This window comes from Nematolebias whitei, chromosome 16, assembly GCF_014905685.2.
Source record: "Nematolebias whitei isolate Nwh7 chromosome 16, NemWhi1, whole genome shotgun sequence".
In the NCBI taxonomy this organism is placed as follows: domain Eukaryota; kingdom Metazoa; phylum Chordata; class Actinopteri; order Cyprinodontiformes; family Rivulidae; genus Nematolebias; species Nematolebias whitei.
The window spans coordinates 7,046,233-7,065,786 of NC_056513.1; the positions used below are offsets into that span (position 1 = coordinate 7,046,233).

Consider the following 19,554-nt stretch of genomic DNA (forward strand, 5'->3'; position numbering starts at 1 on the left):
AGGTGGGGTTTGAATGTAGACAGACCAGTAAATCCAGAGCTTTGCCTTTCGACTCAACTCTTTCTTCACAACGACCAACTGAAGCAACGCCCTCATTACCGAGGTCCTGATTCATCAGTCGATCACTCACTTCATCCTACCATCATCCATGAATGAGACACCCAGATACTTGAACTTCTCCACCTGAGACGAGGTGAAATCATGTTTAGATGTTTAGATTTAACCATTTTGACACACGATCAAAGCTTAATAGCAGTAGGATCAGGATAAAGCAAGACAGAAAATGTTTAAACAGCTCTATTGTTGTTTTGGTTTCCAAGGCTCAAGACAATCGTGGGTGTTTGTTAAGTTCAAGCTCCTTATCTCCAGCCTGCACTGATTTACCAGCGTTTTTTATCCCTACTTTTTGGAAGGCATTTTAAAAAATATCAGTTGTTCTTAAGGCTGTGCAATAATGCAAATTTTAATTCAGTTTTTTTCTCCATACAATCCTAAAAACAATATAATGGGCAAAAAAACAGTCATCGTTAAAAATATTCTGCCTTATTGCACTTTGTGAGTGTGCTGTCAGCCATCTCGTGAGCTGAGAAATCTGCAGCTCGAAGGGTTTTTATAGTTTAATTTGTGTTTTATAGGACTGGTCTTAAGGACTGTCCAATCTGTGTGCAGAATGTACAAACATCTTTCAGGCCAGGGTCTCATTATACAACACATTAGCAGCTGACAGTGCAGGACCACAACCATGGACACAAGAGTATCAGCTGGCTTTTACCTTGCCACACACACATGCACACATTTTTTCCCCTTGTAGCTCTGGGAATACGTCAGAGTCTTACTGCTAAATCCGCTTCCTCTCACACTTCGTCAGGAACTAAAAAGTCCCCTGAGAAGATGCTCATGAATTACAGGTAGACCTGACTAGAATACACACAGACGGACTCCCCTCACACATCTTTTTATTCCAAAGCTGTCCTCTAAGGTGCTAAAAAGTGGGATTATTTCTAAGCAACGTGCACGCACTCAAGGGCGTCCCAGTATTGTTGATGACACACAGTAGGACTGTGGTCAGGTGGATTTAAAGCTGCATATTTATTATCTGGCAGCCGTGGGAGGCTTCACGGCTGAAACGTCCTTAATAAGCTCAAACACCACACACGTACAGCTTTACTGTTTATTTACTACATCACGTCTGACTTCAATGCATTCATCTGGACTTTCATTTAAACTGCATATTTAATGCCAATTTAATAAGAGTTATTCTGTTCACTTGTAGTCTGTGGGGTCCATTTTGTTACATAAGGCTTAATAATGTAATAATTTGAGCCTGTCCCCCTGCTCAGTGGATGTGATTAGATGTAATTACATAAAGTGGGCGATACCTTGACTCATTTTCTCGGTAACCTCATGAGCGTAGCAGCAAAGTTAGTCCAACTCTGAACTCTTAAACAAGAAGTTAGCAGAAACTTTCAGGCTTGTTTGGTTGTTGGGTCCTTCAGCAGCAGAACTCAGTGGTTTTATGTTCCTGTCCCTCACATGGTTGTGTCCCACTCTTCTTTCTACTGTTGCTTCAGTCCATTGAGGTTGCTGCTCAGCTTTCTGAAGATCCCACCACAGCATTTCCCTCAGGTTAAGATTCTTGACTCCGACTGGGCCATTGCAGCACAGGGGTCAGCATAAGTGGTTTCCAGTTTTCTGAGACAACCTATTTTCACCTGGATCTCATCTCAGTGTTGTTGTCCAGCGGACAGCCAAGTGAAATAGGCATGGATTAAAGTTCTCTGTCGCCGGGACGGATTTCCTTCTGTAAAAATGAAGGGGGGGGGAATATGTGTTTTGTTGTGATCTTGTTCAATCCATCCAATGTAATGATGATCCAGGGATTAAACTGACGCTTCTTTCAACCGATAAAGAGAAACAGAGTTTGGCCCAGTCGGTGCGGAGCAGGGCAGGTGCTCGCAGTGTTCCTCACTCAGAGACGGACTGCAGGTGAGAACACCAATTAGCGTTTCCTGGATTATTTTCCAAGGAGGACACCCCGCTGCCCTAACCCAAGGTGGTGACATGTAGTCTGACCTTTGGTGTGGATTTGCTGCGACGTCCATTCCTGTGAAGATTGGCAGCGATCTTAAAATATTTTTCTTATGAGAATTTTTTTTATCTCTGTTGAACAATGGACTCCAAATAGTTGAGAAATTACCTTTAACCCTTCCCAGATTGTTGAGCAACATCGATTGCTTTTCTAATTTTGTTTTTGGGGGGCAACTGTGGTTGAGTGGTTAGAGTAGTTGTCCTCCAATGCAAGAGTTGTATGTTCAATTCCACCAGCAGTCACATGCCGAAAATAGAGTGCTGTATGAATGGGTAAATGAGGCACAGATTGTAGCGTCTTGATAAGATAGAAAGGTGCTGTATAAGTACAGTCCATTTACCATTTTTCTGAAGCTTATATACTCTGTTCGTTCTTGCTTAGTGAAAAATGTCCATTTGAATCCTAGAAAGTCATTTTAGGCATAAGAAACATTTGTTTTGCAAACTAGAAAGGTTTCAAAACATGCGTTACATCAGCTTTGACAATATTCTCAGCAGAACTGAATAAAGTTAGAGTTTTCAGACAGTGAGGAAATGTTGAGCAGGACAGTATGTTTGCAAAGATTTTCACATGTTCATGATTTTATTTTATTTCATATCCCACAGATATGATATGACAGAAAGGCACATTAAGCATATTTAGTTAGACCTATTAACTAATTATTCACAAAGGAGTTCTGCTTCTTTACAGCAGAAATCGCAGAACCATCGTTTCTCATTTTCTGTCGCACCAGTTTCTTCTTGCAAATACAGAAGGAACGACACAATTATAATCTGGTGTTCCTCCTGAAATTTAAATCAGACTTTTGTCTATTTTTCTTTTTCTCGCCGCCCCAGATCCCAGAGGAGCACGACTCGGAGAGTCAGGTGAGGATGGAGCGTCAGTGGAGGTTCCTGAGGAACAATCGAGTGAGAAAACTGAGTCGAGTTATCACACAAAAAGGTGAGGCTCACAAGCATGAGGGTGCTGAGTATCGAGTTAAAGGGGACGTCTTTTGAAGCGTTTAAATTGTTTCACTGCTTTTTGTTATTCTGATGGAATTTTCCATGATTTAAATATTGAGAGAAACATTTGATTGTATGTCTGTTATAAATGGTGTTTTTATACGTGCTTCTTCCACCTAAGATGGAACGTATTATGGTGTGGCACCGTTCAGCTGTCTGCCTGTGGATGTTTTCTTGTCCATTTTCTAAATTAATAGCCATTTAACATAGAAATGTCAAACTGCACAACTCGACACCTCTTGGGTCAAGACGAATTTTAATTACCGGTAATTTCGAGTCATGAGGTCCAACGTCAAGGTCCCAGGTGACCCCTTTGTTAAAATCTTCTCTTTGCTCCACCTTGTCATCCCAGTAAGATAGAAATGTCCAACCCTTTGTCAACCTAGATTGTCCCTATCTGTATATATATATATATATATATATATATATATATATATAGGTGTTTTAAACCCTTCCCACACTCTTACAATATTCTAAAAAAAATGTTTCTAAACACTGAACGAGCACAGCATATCATGATCTCTGCTCTCTCTCCCACCTGCTGCTCTCTGCAGCGCTCTCGGCCACACCCACTTCCCTGCTGCAGAGCAGAGATCATGACATTCTGAAGGAGGGAGCTTCTCCCTGCACATGTGGGCTGCACACAGGTGCAACAGGTGCAAAATAATTTTTAATTTATTTTTTATTTAAAAATCCATGCCAATCTTGCAGCTCATCCATCAGTCAGCCAATTGTATGTCATGTGCACGTGCCGTTTGTAAGTCAATGAGCACATTTTCTAAAACTAGAACGGGTCTTCACAGAGATCTGTTCTACTTCATTTTTGTTTCTGGAAAAGTAGCTTAGATTTTATAGAGAGAATAAAAAAAGCTTTTGTGCGTGTGGATTTTTTCAGCACCGGGTTTCTGACTCAGAACGTGTGTTTAAAAAGAAAACCAGTCAAAGAATTTAAAATATATATATATAAACTTCCTGCTGCAGCTCGGCTGCATGTTGACCGAGCGTGCAGAGGATTCTGAGTAATTAGAGGATGGACTGAAATCAGTTTGCAGCTGGAAACATCATCGTTTATGAGTAACAAGACTTCCCTCTTACACACACACATTAAAGAGCCTGGAGTAGCATCAAATTCACAAAATCCCCAAGTGATGTTAGAGATTTCTCAAACAGAATCACTAACCAACCTGACGTCATTGGCAGCTCCTCGCACACGGAGTCACGAGGCGATTGGCGTCATAGCTGAGGTTTGCTCACGTACTGCCCGCTCCATCCCTGAATTCCCCTCACAGATTTCTGAAACGAGTAGAAGGGTTGCCCTCATTCAGTCGTCTCCCTCCTGAGAGAAATGAGACGAGGAGGAGGAGGAGGGAGGTAGACCCAGGGCAGAGGAGTTTTGATTTTATACAAGAATTAATTCAACCCTTCTGTTCTAACGTGCAGTTTAGGGTTTTAGAGCAGATCCTTTTATCAGAGCAAACAAAAGCGTTCATCCGTGATGATTTTAATCAGACCTGAAGCTCCTCTCTGCTGCAGCCATCTGCAATGAATCCGTGATGGATGTTTTCACCCATTCTTCTTGATTTCATTGTGACGGTCTTGATATTTAATTCATGGAGCCGAGAAGCGGCTGCTGGTGAACTGGTCTGTGCTGTTGTCATGACAACAAACTGTACCACCAGACTTTTTACTTGAATGAATCTGGAGGACTTTTTTTTTTTCTTCTTCTTCTTTCATTTAATTTTCTACCATCAAATGAGTAACTTCTTCTTTTTTTAATCCTGCTTGCTTTTACTTTTACCCTCAAAAATAAATTTCTTTTTTATCATTCGTCAAGCTTTGTTCTTGCCTTTGAAAGCTTAGCGTAAATCTTCCGTTTTCATGTGCATTTCTTTAAATTTACTTTATGTGGAAGAACTATTAAAAATTCAAATTAGCAGACCCACACATTTATAAAACTGAAATTCGTTTGACAATCCTGTACTAGAAATAAATTTTCCTTTAGTGTTAGTTAATGTGAAAACATCTTTAAAACTACTTTTTATCCGCCGGTTGAAAGGCGGCCAAATTACGGGATCGTCTCCATTTGTCCTCTTGTCCCGCCCATAACTTCTGATCAACTCAAGTTAATTTACCAAAACGTGATACACAAATGTCTAATCGCAAGACGGAGTATCGCGTACACTTTTCAGCACCCCAGCTTCAAGGTCAAGATCACAAATGAAGGTCAAATTGTATGTACGGTCTTTGTTTGTCCGGGCCATCGCTACAGATTAATAATCTAATAGTTTATCGACGAGCCTCTAATGTTTTTGGCAGATGTAGAAAAGATCTGTGAATTTTTCTTTTAGCAAGTTAAACATTTTCACTTTTCCCACGGGGGTAAAACTCCATTTTTGCTCTAAGTATGATATTTACTCCTCACCTTTGGTTCGAGGACATGATGGTTTCCAGAAAGCAGAAGAACTCCTCATTATGGTCTAACACAGGCTGATGGAGGACCATCAAGCTTAAGACTGGCCCTGGTCCATCGGGCTCCCATATGTTGAACTGATTTAAATGGATCAATGACCCCTCTGTTCATGGACTTCTCCTCTGTCTTTGCTAAAACAGACGCTGGTGTTCTCTGATACTTGGTTTTCCTTTTTATTCAACACAAAGAAGTACAAAATCTAAAGCTAAACTCTGTTTAAAGTAACATAAAATGGACACAAGGACTTGCAGTTTTAAGACCCTCAATTATCGGTAACTGATTGGCTGCATCTGCACTTAAAGAAACTGGTCCAGATGACACGATTTAACCTTTTTTGTTGTCGTCTACCTGGATGATTGAGCTTACAACCTTTTTTCTGAACCACTTTGGCCTTGGTTGTCCTCGGGCTGTTTCTGAGAGTAGCAAGTTGGCCATCTGGCCTAAAACATTTGATTATTGTACATTTTGATTGATTGTTTTGGATGGGTGTGTTCTGTTTGCATGTTAAAAGCCTATTTCTGAGATTCCAACAGGAGGTTGCCTTGAAACACAGCAGTGAAGGCTACCTATGGGACAGATCCGGTTGGCAGGCCGTAGACTGAGGAAGTCCTCTGGATGGGGGACGAAACGTTCCTCACTTAAATAAACTGGTCCAGACGTCATGATTTAACCATTTTTGTTGATTGGTTGCATGTTTTTTGATTTAGCCATTGAAAAAGGAGCTGAAGTCAGTGGAGCATCACCAAAAATACATACTTCTCTCCTTAATGCGTATATTTATTTAGGGCACTGCTGTGGTTATTTCCTGGACCAGCGCATACTCAGAACCTTAGAAATTATTTATTTGTTCAGTTATTTTCCCCCCCCCCACCAGTCTTCTTGTTGGTTAAAAATTCAAGGTGGCTGTGGGAGTCATTTAACCCACACCAGGAGTCAAACACGTGACCTCTCTGTTTCCAGAGCTTTTTACAGTTCTTTTCTTGGTTTCTCCCTTCCGTTGCAGGTATTTCTCGACTGGACGATCAGATTTTCATCAACCGTAACCCCGGTGTACCGTCTGTGGTGAAGTTTCACCCCTTCAATACCTGCATCGCTGTGGCCGACAAGGACAGCATCTGGTGCGAGACGGAGAACACTACACTGTCTGAATGTGCAGAAGCTTATCCCAGAGAATGATGATGACTCGTCTTCTCTCTTGATTCTTTGAAACTTGACACTGGTCTAGTTCTAACGAGTCTTTGTGTCTCTTACAGTTTCTGGGACTGGGAGAAGGGCGAGAGGCTAGACTACTTCTACAACGGAAACCCTCGTTACACTCGCATCACGGCCATGGAGTACCTGAATGGACACGACTGTTCGTTACTCCTCACTGCAACAGGTTGGAAACACGCATGTTCATTAGAACATAAGGTTTAAATCTGATAACGGTCCACTTGTTAGCAAAACGAGCGCGAAAATCCAGCTCAGACTTCACAATAGAAACACCACTGAAAGTTTAAACGAGCCTCAGAAAGTTGGACTTTATGCTTCATTTAGGTATCTGATTTTTTATCTTTACAAAATCACAGTTTAAGTTTTATCATTTTTGAAGATTTTGCCACAAAATGTTCAACCTGGAGTCTGATGTAGAGCTGTCATTTCTAACCCGGAGCCAGGCCCCGCCTGACCCGGATTAGGGCCGGGCCATAATAATGTTTAATGTGCAGGTCGGTGTCGGGCTTTTGATTGTGTCAGCAGACGCATGCGGCTGACAATCCAGTTATATGGCAACATGGCTTGCCATACAATCACCAGCCGCACGCGGCCATTTGACCGCACTCTGACCAGCCTAGAAAGAGATGAAAAGTTCAGTTAAGCTTCAGATGGACTACTGCCAGCGATCCATCAGCCCAAATGGACGTTCATTCAGCCGCTGCACTCAGCGGACGTGCACGGCCGACAACTCAAACAGGTGAGATCACAAAATATCCAACATGTCAGAGCAGGGTCCGTGTCTGAATAATGCAGAATGCAGGCAGAAGCATGGATTTAATGCGCTTAGGACAAACACCCCCTCAGCTCCGATCTTTTGCCTCCTTAGCCGCGTGTGTCCGCCAACCGTTAATAACTATATAAGCTGTAAAAGCTTAATTAAAAATATCGGGGGGGGGGGGGGGGTTGGACTTGTAATTACTGTTAATTTGTTGGGTCGGGTGAGGTTTGGAAATTATGGCTTTGGGCTGGGGTCAGATTTTTGGGGCCAGAATTAGGGGTTCACTGATTGCAGTTTTCTGGCCAATCACCGATTTCTAAAAAGTCTGACCTGCCGATACCGATTTTGTTTTATAATCGACACTGTCAGGTGTTATAAGGTCACAATGCACCTTCAATTTTCCAATATTATTTTATTGAAAATCAGACCCTTGAACGATATCCTAGAAACAGTCCAAACTTGTTTTAACTGACCATGAGGTAGTTGCTCTGAAATATAAATGAAGTTCAGACAATTGTTAAAACAAAAAAAATTGGTAAAATCGGTTCCTCATGCAAGTATCGGTCTATTTCCCAAAATTAAGGAAATCAGGGCTAGGGGTGCACCGATAAATCGCTCGGCCAATGTATCGGTGCACCCCTAGCCAGAATGCAACTCGTGTGATGACGCTAATTGTTGAGCTCTCTAAACTTTCCATAAATTTAGCAAATTCCTATTTCCACAAACTTCCACACTTCCTATACAACTATACATCAAAACATATGTATTTTTGACTTTTTACCCAGAGTGTCTCGGTGCTGTAGGACTTGTGGATTTTTCTCTCATCTCTTCAGAATGTACAGTATGCACATCCAAACTCTCAATGACTTCCATTGTATTTTAGACTCCTATTGTTTTCCTCCAATGAGTTAGTGAAGTGTTTTATCCATCCATTCATCTTCTACCGCTTATCCATGGCTGGGTCACGGAAATCCAGAGCTCCCTTTCCCCAGCGACACTCTCCAGCTCCTCCTGGGGGACCTCAAGGCATCTCCAGATGTGCGAGGTATAATATAACCCTTACAGCGAGTTCTGGATCTGCCCCGGGGTCTCCTCACAGTTGGACATCCATAAAACCCCCAAAGGGAGGCGTTTAGGAGTCAACCTAATCAGATGCTCGAACCACCTCAGCTGGCTCCTTTCGATGGAGAGGAGCAGCCGCTGTACTCCGAGCTCCCCTGGATGACGGAGCTCCTCACCTTAAGGCTGAGCTCGGCCACCCTACAGAGGAAGCTCTTTTTGCCGATGGCTCCAAGGCTAACACCGGAAGAACATTTCCTAATTTCCACAGCATGGAAGGGTCCTGGTTTAGGTGAAGAATGAGGTCAAAAGATGAGAGTAAATGTTATTTTGGACTGTATTGGCACCACCTCGAATTTCTTTAAAAAAAATTCCAGTTAATAAAACCAGCAGTACAGCGGACGTTTGTAGCAGCTTGTAAACACTTTATCTTTACCCCCACAAACACTGATGCACCCATGTGTATTCCTCATCAATAAAACAAAGCAATTATCCTCCTTTGCTTTATCTTCATGATTCTGTAGAAAACAGCTCTACATTAAAACCCATTTATTTTGCTCAACATAAAGTTAAACTAAGAGTAAACGCTGCACTTTGCTGCAACATCTCACTCTGATAAAACGTCCTGGGATTAATACGTTTAAATTCCATCTCATCAAAACGTAATGTGCACTCGTTCAGCTTTTCTCCATCAGTCATGCTCGACGGATACCATTACTTTTAAAGATACAGCTTTAAAAAAATATATAACGCTGAGCATAAATCGTGTGGAAACTTTTATGGCTTGTAATAGCTTTCTCATAAGAATGCTTAGACGTGTTTTACGTTCAGCTTTTAGCCATGTTTGAGCTGCAGAGCTTTTCGGGCGAAGTTTCCTGACTCGTTTTCTTTTTCTCTCTCACAAGATGCGTACGGGGGAAGAAAAGTTTAGGATTCAGCGTTCTCTGGCCGGTGGTGCTTTCAAACTTTACCTCGGATGTTTTGAAAGATTTAAAGTGTTTTTTTTGTTGTTGTTCATTTAAAACTCCAGATGTTTTCCCTGTCACGGAGCGACAAGAGCCTCTGTCCATCCATGTTACTTGGATAATTTGAAAAATAAGATTAGTGCCAACTTCCATTTTGATGTGTAGCTGCATCTAGGCGTAAAAGGGTCACTATGAAAAGTTGGGTTGTCACGTCAAAATCCAATCCACTGGCCACCCTGATCATTTGAGGAAACTATGCTTTATAGTTTTTATATTGCTTAAGTGTTGTTTTCTCAAATGATTGGGGTGGCCAAAGATTAATTTATGGTGGCCAAGGTCACCGTTGGCCACCCCCTGACTCCTCCACTGCACCTGTTGGTGGATAAAATGTCTCCGTCCGCACGCCAGGACCCGTCACTCTTCACTGCCCCGGACAAGCAAAACAAGAGCCTGCCTCCATTCTTCTCCACAGTGTACCCACTTGAATATTTCACACCTAAAAACATAAAAGTTTACATCCTCTGTTCAAAAAAACATTCATCTCAAAAGCTACAAACCTTCACTGTTTAATTCTCTCAGAGACGGGGGTGGTGGCATCGGTGTACTGCTTTGTTTCACTTATGGAGTTTTGTCTGAGCTCTGCAGCTTGTTTAACATGCATACTTAATTGTTTTTTGTTTTGTTTGTTTCTGAATCGTTCCTCCACCTCTTCCTTTTGTTCAGACGACGGAGCGCTGCGCGTCTGGAAGAACTTTGCCGACCAGAAGAACCCGGAGATGGTGACGGCGTGGCAGGGCCTCTCCGACATGTTGCCAACCACCAGAGGTCAGGCCTCCACCAGCACCCACAGTAAAGCTCTATTTTACTCTAAGCTCCGCCCACCAACCCAAACACCCACCAGTGTCCTCGTCTTGATAGTAACTCATCGACACTCCCGCTGTCCAACCCATCCCAGTCACATGTCCCGCACTTTTACCTGTACCCATTAAATCCTAAAATTTCACATTCGTTGTTTAGTTCCCGTAAAGTTAGACTACAGAAACCAGTTTTTATTTAATGCAGCATCAGACTCTGTTCTTCTAGCAAGGATTTTTAAATATGAGTGGGTCTGAACAACTGCTGGTGCCTTAGAACAAAACAAACACTCCCATTGCATCAAACTGCAGAACAAAGTATAAAATTCAAATTGTTTTAGTTAATATTTCGATAAGAAACACTAATTTCCTTTAAGCAGGCAAAAAAAATATATAAACTTCCAAGATTCTGGGATGGAGGTTTTCTACCTCCACGAGTTGAACTGATTGGTCACGAGAGACGAGCCGTGCACAACAGACACTGGAGTTTGTGGTTGTGCTTCTCTGCTCTGCGACCGATCCGATGCACGGTCTCATACGCTACAAATGATCCGATTCACTGAAGATACATGAGCAGCAATAAAACAATTCACGGTTCGATTCAGTCTTTAATAACAATACTCGATTCAATATGTGATTCGATTCAGCTCGTTGAGCTGTAGTGCAAAACAACAATACTGAGGAATGCTTCCATATCAGATAATTATTTTTTCATACTTAAAAACAATAAACGCTCGCAAACATGTCTGGTTTTAAAATCATTAATTGCTTAAATAAACCCTGACTCAATTAACAAAATGTACACATTATTTTTTTATTGATTACTAGTTGATCCTCATGATCAGGATGAAGCACACTTTCTTTATTTGTTGATGTTTATCCCGGCGATGCTGCAGTTCTCTTTAACAGTAACTGTCGTAAAGTGAACAATACAGGTAAAGAGCAGGAAGTGGAGCCAGAATTGAAAGAAAAATAACTTCTTTTTTTTTAATGTGTCAATTTTAAAAGAACGCAAGCATAGGCCTGTCGTGATAAACAATAAATCAATTAATCGCATGATAAATGAAAATTATCAACCTCATTTTCATTTATCGGCTTTATCGTTTCTTCATGTCTCTCTCTTTCTACTGAAGACACTGGATGACAAAAAGCTCAACTCCGGTGCTCTTCGCTGACCCCTCCCTTTCTCTTTTCTATTTAAAATCCATTTTAACCGTCCAAAATCATGTTTTTGTATCGTTAAAAGCAGCTAAGCTACGAGCTAAGCTAACAAGCTGACCTCGGGGAACTCCATCTTGTCGAAGCTCCAAAATTCACAGTTGAAACCCGTGCCTTCGTGTAAAAAGTTGTTTTTCCTCTGCAAAAATAAGCTGAGAACTTGTTTACTGATGTTTTATTAAAAGCTTTATGTGAAAAATGCTATGTTAAAGAGCTCAAATCACACCAAGAGTCCACGATTTTGAGAACTAAAAAACAAGAACGAGAGACAGCCCATGTCACGTCAAGGGGCCTCCCTCACATTTTACTTAAAGAGACACACTCCTCGCTCCCTCACTATCCATCCTTCGGTCCAAACAGTCTTATACTGCCATCCGGTGGCCAAAAAAAGGTACTACACACTAAACAAATTAAATTGTCCTCTTAAATTTGACAATAATTACTAATTATTGTCAAATCTCAAACAATATTATTGATTATCGCAGTAATTTCTGAGACAATTAATCGTCCAGCAAAATTTGTTATCATGACAGGCCTACTTGTGCAGTGTGCTTCTGGACGGTCCAAAGTGCTCATCGGTTAGTCTGAACGTCCAACAGAGCAAAACGCAGCTGCGGATGCAGTTTGTTTAGATTTAGATTGGAGTCTTTGTGTGAATGCACGAATGATCATCAGAGCTGGGGTAGGTTGTAGTTATTCTTCGTTAAAAGTTTACATTTGGCTCCGTTAGTCAAAACTAATAAAACTCTAAATCCAGGTGCTGTCAGCACCTGTAACACTCAGACATCAGGTAAGTTTCCTGTCTGGAAAGAGTGGAGTTCACCTGCTGGCTGTAAAATCCTGATTTGTATTATAATATTTCTCTTCAATCAGTTTGTTTGATGACTTTAACTAAAAGAAAAACTGAATATTTGTGGGTCCGCTGCTGCGTTCTCCCTCTGAGCTGACACACTTCCATAAACCATGAGGGAAACTTATTCATAAACATTTGAAGCAGGACAGACAGCAGCCGAACACACACGCCAGAAACAGCCACGCACTTCTGCCAACACACACACACACTGCCAGCTCTCGACTGCTCCACACTTTCTGCCCTGAGCGTTCTTCGTTTCTGGGTCAGGGAAACTGACAGCTGCAGGAATGATGGGGTGTTCCTCTGCATTAGGTCTGTGAATAAATGCTGTCATTATCCTCCACTGTTTTCTGAAATATATACAGCTTGAGTAAATGTATGCAATGCCACTATTTTATTCTATAAATAACACAACTACAAATGGGTCCAGTAAAGTTGGAATAAAACTAATACCAGAATAAGTAAATAATGAATATATCAGACCTTATATGGTCCAGATAATTAATATTTGAAGTTAAATTGACTTAAAAATCCATTTTTATTAGTATTTAAAGATTTTTATTCTAACTTCACTGTTTAGTTGTTTGATTTTATGAGACTTTTATTTTGAAAAATGCATGCATTTCCCAGCTCATATTAATAAAGCAAGGTAACCTTGATTAATGAAGACGTAAAGGGAAACTGCCACCAGAACAAGTCAAGTCCAGCACCAAACCAGAAATGTGTAGGTGCAGATTTATAAAAACCACCTCCTTTAGTTGAGTAAAATATTGGTTTTATGCAAAAAGTAGTTTGTTTAAATGGGTTTCAACAAAGTTTTCCTTTTTTCACGTCCCTGAGACTCTCCTGCATCCTTATCTTGATCTAAGCGCCTTCCAGCAGCCATGAACATGGCCTGCTCTGGGTCGTTCCCATGACAGCGTCACGATCGAGCCTGAGCCATGAGGCCAGTGTGACCAGTCCTGCTCGTCATCTGCTGCCACCACAGAGATAAACCATCCCAACCTCGCTATTTGTGCAGAATCCTCGACAACTTGTTGCCTGTGCTGGGAAACCCAGCGTGTTCTTAATACGCGTCTGAAGACCTTTCCAAGACTCTCAAGTTTTTCAAATTATAGCAGCGTTGCCATCCTGTTTGAAGGCGAGACCATTTCTTTGGTAACTCTGTGAGAACGTTCATGAGTTTGTCTAACAGAACTCTGCAACCAAGAGATCACTGAGCTGTGAGGTCACTGCCTGTTTTCAGACAGAACTTTACCAGTTTTTCAATAACTTATTTATCCTCAGCATGTTTTTATGGAAGAGGAGAGGTGCCACATAAAAAAATAATTAGAATAAAAATAAATTCTCTCAGAATTCTGATTTCATTCTCAAAATTCAGATATTCTGAGAAAAAAGTCAGAACTCTAAGAAAATAAATAATTTTTTCCCACCGTGGCTCCAGTCCTTTTCCGTCTTCCGAGGAGAAGCCAGAATGCTGCTCTGTTGCTCCTGAGGCAGGTTTGAGACGCCTGCAGCAACTGTGACTATCCAAGAGAAAAGTTCTCGAACAAATTTCCTGAAACGAGTTCCACACTCACATGAGGAAGATGAGAACTTCACAAAATGTGCAAGACGCTCTGGAGTCTCCCTCATGAATGCTGTTGGCCATCTGCTCGCAGCCTGGAGAGACGCCACCTTTACAGGCTGTTCGTTTCTGTGAAAACAAGATATACATCTGTGCCCACTCTTGTGTCCCAGAATGCACCAAACATTTTCCAGGTTCCCATTCAAACTATCATGTCTGGACTATCTTAAATTTATCAAAATGTATTTGTTTCTTTAACTTGAAGGATCGCTCTGTTTCCTCATTGCAAAGACTCAGAGCATGTTAGTGTTTAGGTTGGACATAAAGGACTTTAAATCTGACCAACCGTGAATCCCTAAAACCAAGAAAGTTTGGATTAAAAACCTTCTCGTTCTCTTTTGTGACTCTGTATCCGCTTGGAGGAGAAAGCCTAATCTTGGTTAAAGTTGGGATGATAATCCAGACGTGATAATGACGCCATCAAATCTGATAAATACAGGATTTGTGACTACTCGATGTGTCGTTTACCAACAAATAACTTGTTCTGACTCGAATAAAAAAATGGAAATCTAAAGAGCTGGAAAAAATAGCTGTAAAGTAGAAGAAACTATGTCCTCTAAAATTAGTACAAAATACAAATGTGCTTAGTTTTCATATATTTTATGTAATTTATATATATATATATATATATATATATATATATATATATATATATATAATGTCTACTTCTGCGTGATTTGTTATTTTAGGATTTATTTCATATCCATTTTTATTTGTTCCCATTGCATGTGATGGTAGACTGGTAGTCATCCAGCTCGAGTCCTGACAGTACATCAAGGTTGTCAGGATGAGTGACAGGCTGACCTATGGCCGCTTCACATACTGGTACCAACAAAGTTCCCAGTAGAGCCAGCAGAACTACAGGGGATCTGCAGTGAGGCGACGTGTTTAGCTAACATCCCTCCCTTTTTTTGGTTTGGTACCACAAATGACCCTGAGAGGCTCTTCCTCTCCCACAGCTAGTGTTTCCACCCAGACCTTCACTTTTAATGGTGTGCTTGTTATCCTGGCCGTGTGGAGTTTGTCATTCCCTGAACAAGTTGGACTCCGATTCCTGAAGGCATCAGCTTCCTGAAAAAGTTTGAGTTGAGCTTCAGTTTTTTCCCCCCTCTGCAGTCTCACAAACAGACCACGGTAGTTTTCCCTCTAGTGTTTACACTCCCAGCCCAGCATTCAGCTGTGAGTTATTACCATTCCTCTCAGTGCATTTCAAACAGGCTGTAATAACTCTGAGCTTGGATTTTTTTGGATTTTTTTTTACATTTCCTTGGATGCATTAAAAATGTATAACTCAATAAAATATTGTACAAGTCTGTCTCTGCGCTGCCAAGATCCTGCCGAACGTTTCTGCAGAAGACGTTGGCAGATAAAAACACACAAGTACCTGCTGGACCTGTCCTCACTCACCCCATCTCCATCGTCCAATGACATGCCTCTGTGCTGTTTCTCCATCTGTGGAACATCTCTAGACTGCCTGGCTTGTTGTTACCTTGCTGAGTCTTTGATATTGTTTTGTGCTCCCCCCCCAACCCCCACCCCTTCTGAACAAGGCAGCAGCAACAAGTATCACTCATTATTCCACATTTAATTTGATTATTAATTACACAGCTTTATTATGTTCAGTGTCCTTCTCACACTCAACCTCGTGGCTTTAATTTCAATTTGAGGACAGAGACAAGCCTCTCAAGTTCCACAGCAGCTCTATCCTGCTGCATTATTACAATTATTATTACTTTTACCATGTTGAAAGGAATCCAGAACTAGAGGCCTTGCAGGTTTAGAGTTTTGGGACTCTTTGCAGATTTACTTCCCTCTGTTTGTTATTTTGGAAGCTGCAGCCTTGTTCGTCCCTCCGGCTAAACGCATATTGGTTATCACTTGTGAAATGATGAATAACTCATCTTGTCACAAGTGTTGCAGTGTGTTCTTTTTAGGTGTGTGACTCTTTGGGTCAGCATGGTCGGTGGGTTCTTGCTAATTTTGTGGCTTGCTTTGTTACGCTCCTGCTCTTCTTCCCCTTCCCTCCCCCACTTCCTGCTCGCAGGTCTGGCCAGAAGGGTTTCCATCTATCTTGACAGGAGCAAGCAAGGAGGTGAGTGTCACTTCTCTCCTCTGTTCATCCTTCTTTCATGGTTGCTACTCTGTACAGCTGGGAGCGTGTCTCGTTTTATGTTTTGTTTTTTATTAACATCCCCTCCGCTCGTTCATCTGTTTCTTGTCAGTCAGCTCTTCACCTCCATCTCTGCCAGTCGCTCCAAATTTCAGGATACTCCTAATGAAATTTAAAAAATGGTTAGTAGAGATGTAAAAAGACAATATTTTAACAATATTTTTAGGATTAAAGTTTGTGCCACAAACTTTCCTCCCCTGTCTGACTTTCCCTGAGCATCTTTAGACCTTAGAATGTCACTTCAGCGATATATGATCTATTAAAGCTGTGTGGCCTTTGAACTCAGGTCAAAATCAAAAACCTGATCAATTGTCAACATTTTTTGTTTTGCAATATCTTCTATAAAAAAAATAATTTGACGTTTTTTTTTTTAATTTCCATTGTAAATGTTCATATCTAAATATGAAATAACATTTTTAACACATTGTTTTATTACTCAGAACATTATAGAGTTTGCATGAAATCTTTAAAACCAAAGAGTTTTGTTTATTTATTGTGTCTTCCTTTTTAGTCACCAGTTTTTAAATGGTTTCTGATTAAAATGTTTGATGACAGATCATCTAGCTTTAACATATCAATTAAACAAAAAGTTACAAACATTTTCCCATAAAAATTACAGAGAATACACAAACATTTTAATTGAAAAATCTTAATAATTTCATGAATTCACTTTTAGCTGGGGTTTTTTTCATCATACAGAAAAGTTTCTCACACTGACAAACACAGAGACGATCAATCATCTTGGAGTGCAGGGAGAACTCAGGGAAACTAGACAGTCCAATTTTTTTTTCCTCAGCCTTCAAGTTTGATTGACTCTTACTCAATTCAAATGGCTTAACGAGATATTCAAATTTCATTGTCTTTGTTTCAAAGTCGACACATAGCCATGTGAACTAAGCATTCAGTTTTAGATCAATTTGTGACAGAAGTTTTTCCTCTCAACATAACTTTATGATAAATTATGGACAATATTGCCTCTTCATTTGGCACCCAATGTGGGGCCCTCAGATTCCAGGAAGCAAATATGTGCAGAAAAGCATCTGTTTCTTCATCTTTCATCTACACCTGGCATTGTACACGATTTTAAGCTCTAACCACTTGAATGGCGTCCATTTAATTTCACGCTTTATATCAATGTAAGACTGGGTTTTTTAGCCCACCAGTGTAAAATCAAGATGACGTCACACTGCAGTCTGTTTGTTTAGGGAAAATTACCTGTATGTATTAAATAAAATTTCATATTTGCCTAAATTTTAATGCTGAAGGTTTCAATTTTTCATTAGAAATTTTTACCCTGGGAAAGCAGTTCCCTTTTTTCTCTATATAAATTAACAAAAACACAAATTAGCCTTAATCCCTGACATGTCAGAGTTTAACTGAAGTTTGCGGAGGGATTTTAATAGCAATGAGCAGTGAGATTGTTGGGCTGGAGGGACTGGCCTCTTGTCACTCTTGTCACTGACAGATGTGGAAAAGTTATTCCTGCTGCTGAATTAGCAAGAAAATTATGTCACTGGAAATGTAAACAAAAAACATGCACTGAAGAAGGATGGTGTTTATGTAAAAATAGGAGGTCAGAAGGATCATAAACAAGCTGGGTAAATAGTGGGGCTGTACAGGATCAGATATTATAGTGAGGGTAGACAGAAGAAAAACAGGATATAAAGGTGGAGGTGACACTAATTGAGTGGGTTAGAGTGGTGACAGGGCAACAAACCATAAACTTCTCCTCCTCCGAGACAGACGGGGAAGGAAGCATAAAGGCTGCACATCTCTGCGCTGACAGTCAATCTAATTAAATTCAGAGCCATAACAATTTCTACAGGGTTTTCTGTCCCTCTCATTTACATCTGTCACCTCCTGGTTTTTATTCCTATCGAGGCTGAAAGGATTAAGATGATGCCATCCACTGTCTTTTTGTCCCCTTCCATAGTGAAAGTAGGGCAGTGCTGTACTCCTTAGCTTTGGGGAGGCACACACTGTGTCCTCCTTTACATTCGGCTGCTCTGCCTGGTGCCTTGTTAACGTCAGGGTTCTTGAAACTTTAAATCCACGACCTGAGAGCTTGTGAAGAGGTGGAGGGGACATGACTTGGAAGTTTGAGTGAAATGAGACAATTAGCCTGGAGGCAGCCTCACTTCTTCTGTTCTCTTTTCTGGAGGTGTTTTTTTTTTTTAATTCAAAGGTCAAGGAATTCTCCCAAGGTAAAGTTTAGGACACCTCTTTTCAAAGTGTTACAGCAGAGCAAAGACAATTTTAAATAGATTAAATACTCTGAAAATGTTTGAATTTTTTTTTTCAGCCTTCACTGGTTGTGTCCACACATACAAAAACATGAATTTATTCAACTGAACAGCAAGCCAGTGGTCTTTAGTGAAACATTATAGTTAAAACTTGTCAAATTGTGCCATTTTATCTCGAAATTAAGATTAAATAAATAAAATTAAAGATGAAAGGAAAGAGACTCAGACAAACACTGAATGGCTGGTCCAGGTGTAGTTTCTATAGTCCAGGAATAGGTTCCATGGTCCAGGTGTAGTTTCTATAGTCCAGGTGTAGTTCATATGTTCCAGGTGTATTTTTGTGGTCCATGTGTAGTTTCTATAGTTCCTGTGTAGTTTCCATAGTCCAGGTGTGGTTTCCATAGTCTAGGTGTAGTTTATATGGTCCATGTGTAATTTATATAGTCCAGCTGTAGTTTATGTGGTCCAGGTGTAGTTTGTATAGTCCAGGTGTAATTTATATAGTCCAGCTGAAGTTTGCATGGTCCAACTGTAGGTTATGTGGTCCAGTTTGAATGGTTTGAATGGTCCAGGTGTATTGTCAGTCAGAGTCAGAGTTTCTTTATTGTCATTCACACCTCATATGGTACATGTGGTGGAGCAAAATTATGTACACAGGGTTCCAGTTACATCCAACAATAAAATGTAAAAGAAAAACAATGATAACATCCAAGATATGAACTAAGAAAAACATCAACTAAATATACACTAAGCACTAATAGCATTAAAAAAAATTACGTTGAACATCAGCACAAATATTGTATTGTACATAACCCAGGTGTAGTTTATATGGTTCAGGTTTAGTTTCCGTAGTCCATGTATAGTTTCTATGTGCCACGTGTAATTTATATGGTCCAGGATTAGTTTGTATGGTCCAAGTGTAGTTCCTGTGGTCCAGGTGTATTTTCCATGGGCCAGGTGTAATTTTTATGGTTCAGGTGTACTTTCCATGGTCCAGGTGTAGTTTCTATGGTTCAGGTGTAGTTTCTAT

The 19,554-nt window shown here is 40.6% G+C and overlaps 1 protein-coding gene across 2 annotated transcripts in view; it reads left to right on the top strand.

Annotated features, from left to right (window-relative positions):
* The window catches only part of rptor (regulatory associated protein of MTOR, complex 1), a 196,939-nt gene that overhangs the window by 161,902 nt on the left and 15,483 nt on the right, over positions 1-19,554 (top strand). Inside the window, exons 25-29 of one of the 2 annotated variants that reach the window (XM_037689604.1) lie at positions 2,926-3,031; positions 6,567-6,681; positions 6,817-6,941; positions 10,283-10,408; positions 16,156-16,203. In XM_037689604.1, coding sequence (XP_037545532.1) covers positions 2,926-3,031; positions 6,567-6,681; positions 6,817-6,941; positions 10,283-10,408; positions 16,156-16,203 — 520 coding nt within the window. The remainder of the gene's footprint in view (positions 1-2,925; positions 3,032-6,566; positions 6,682-6,816; positions 6,942-10,282; positions 10,409-16,155; positions 16,204-19,554) is intronic. The other variant, XM_037689605.1, reaches the window with a different exon arrangement.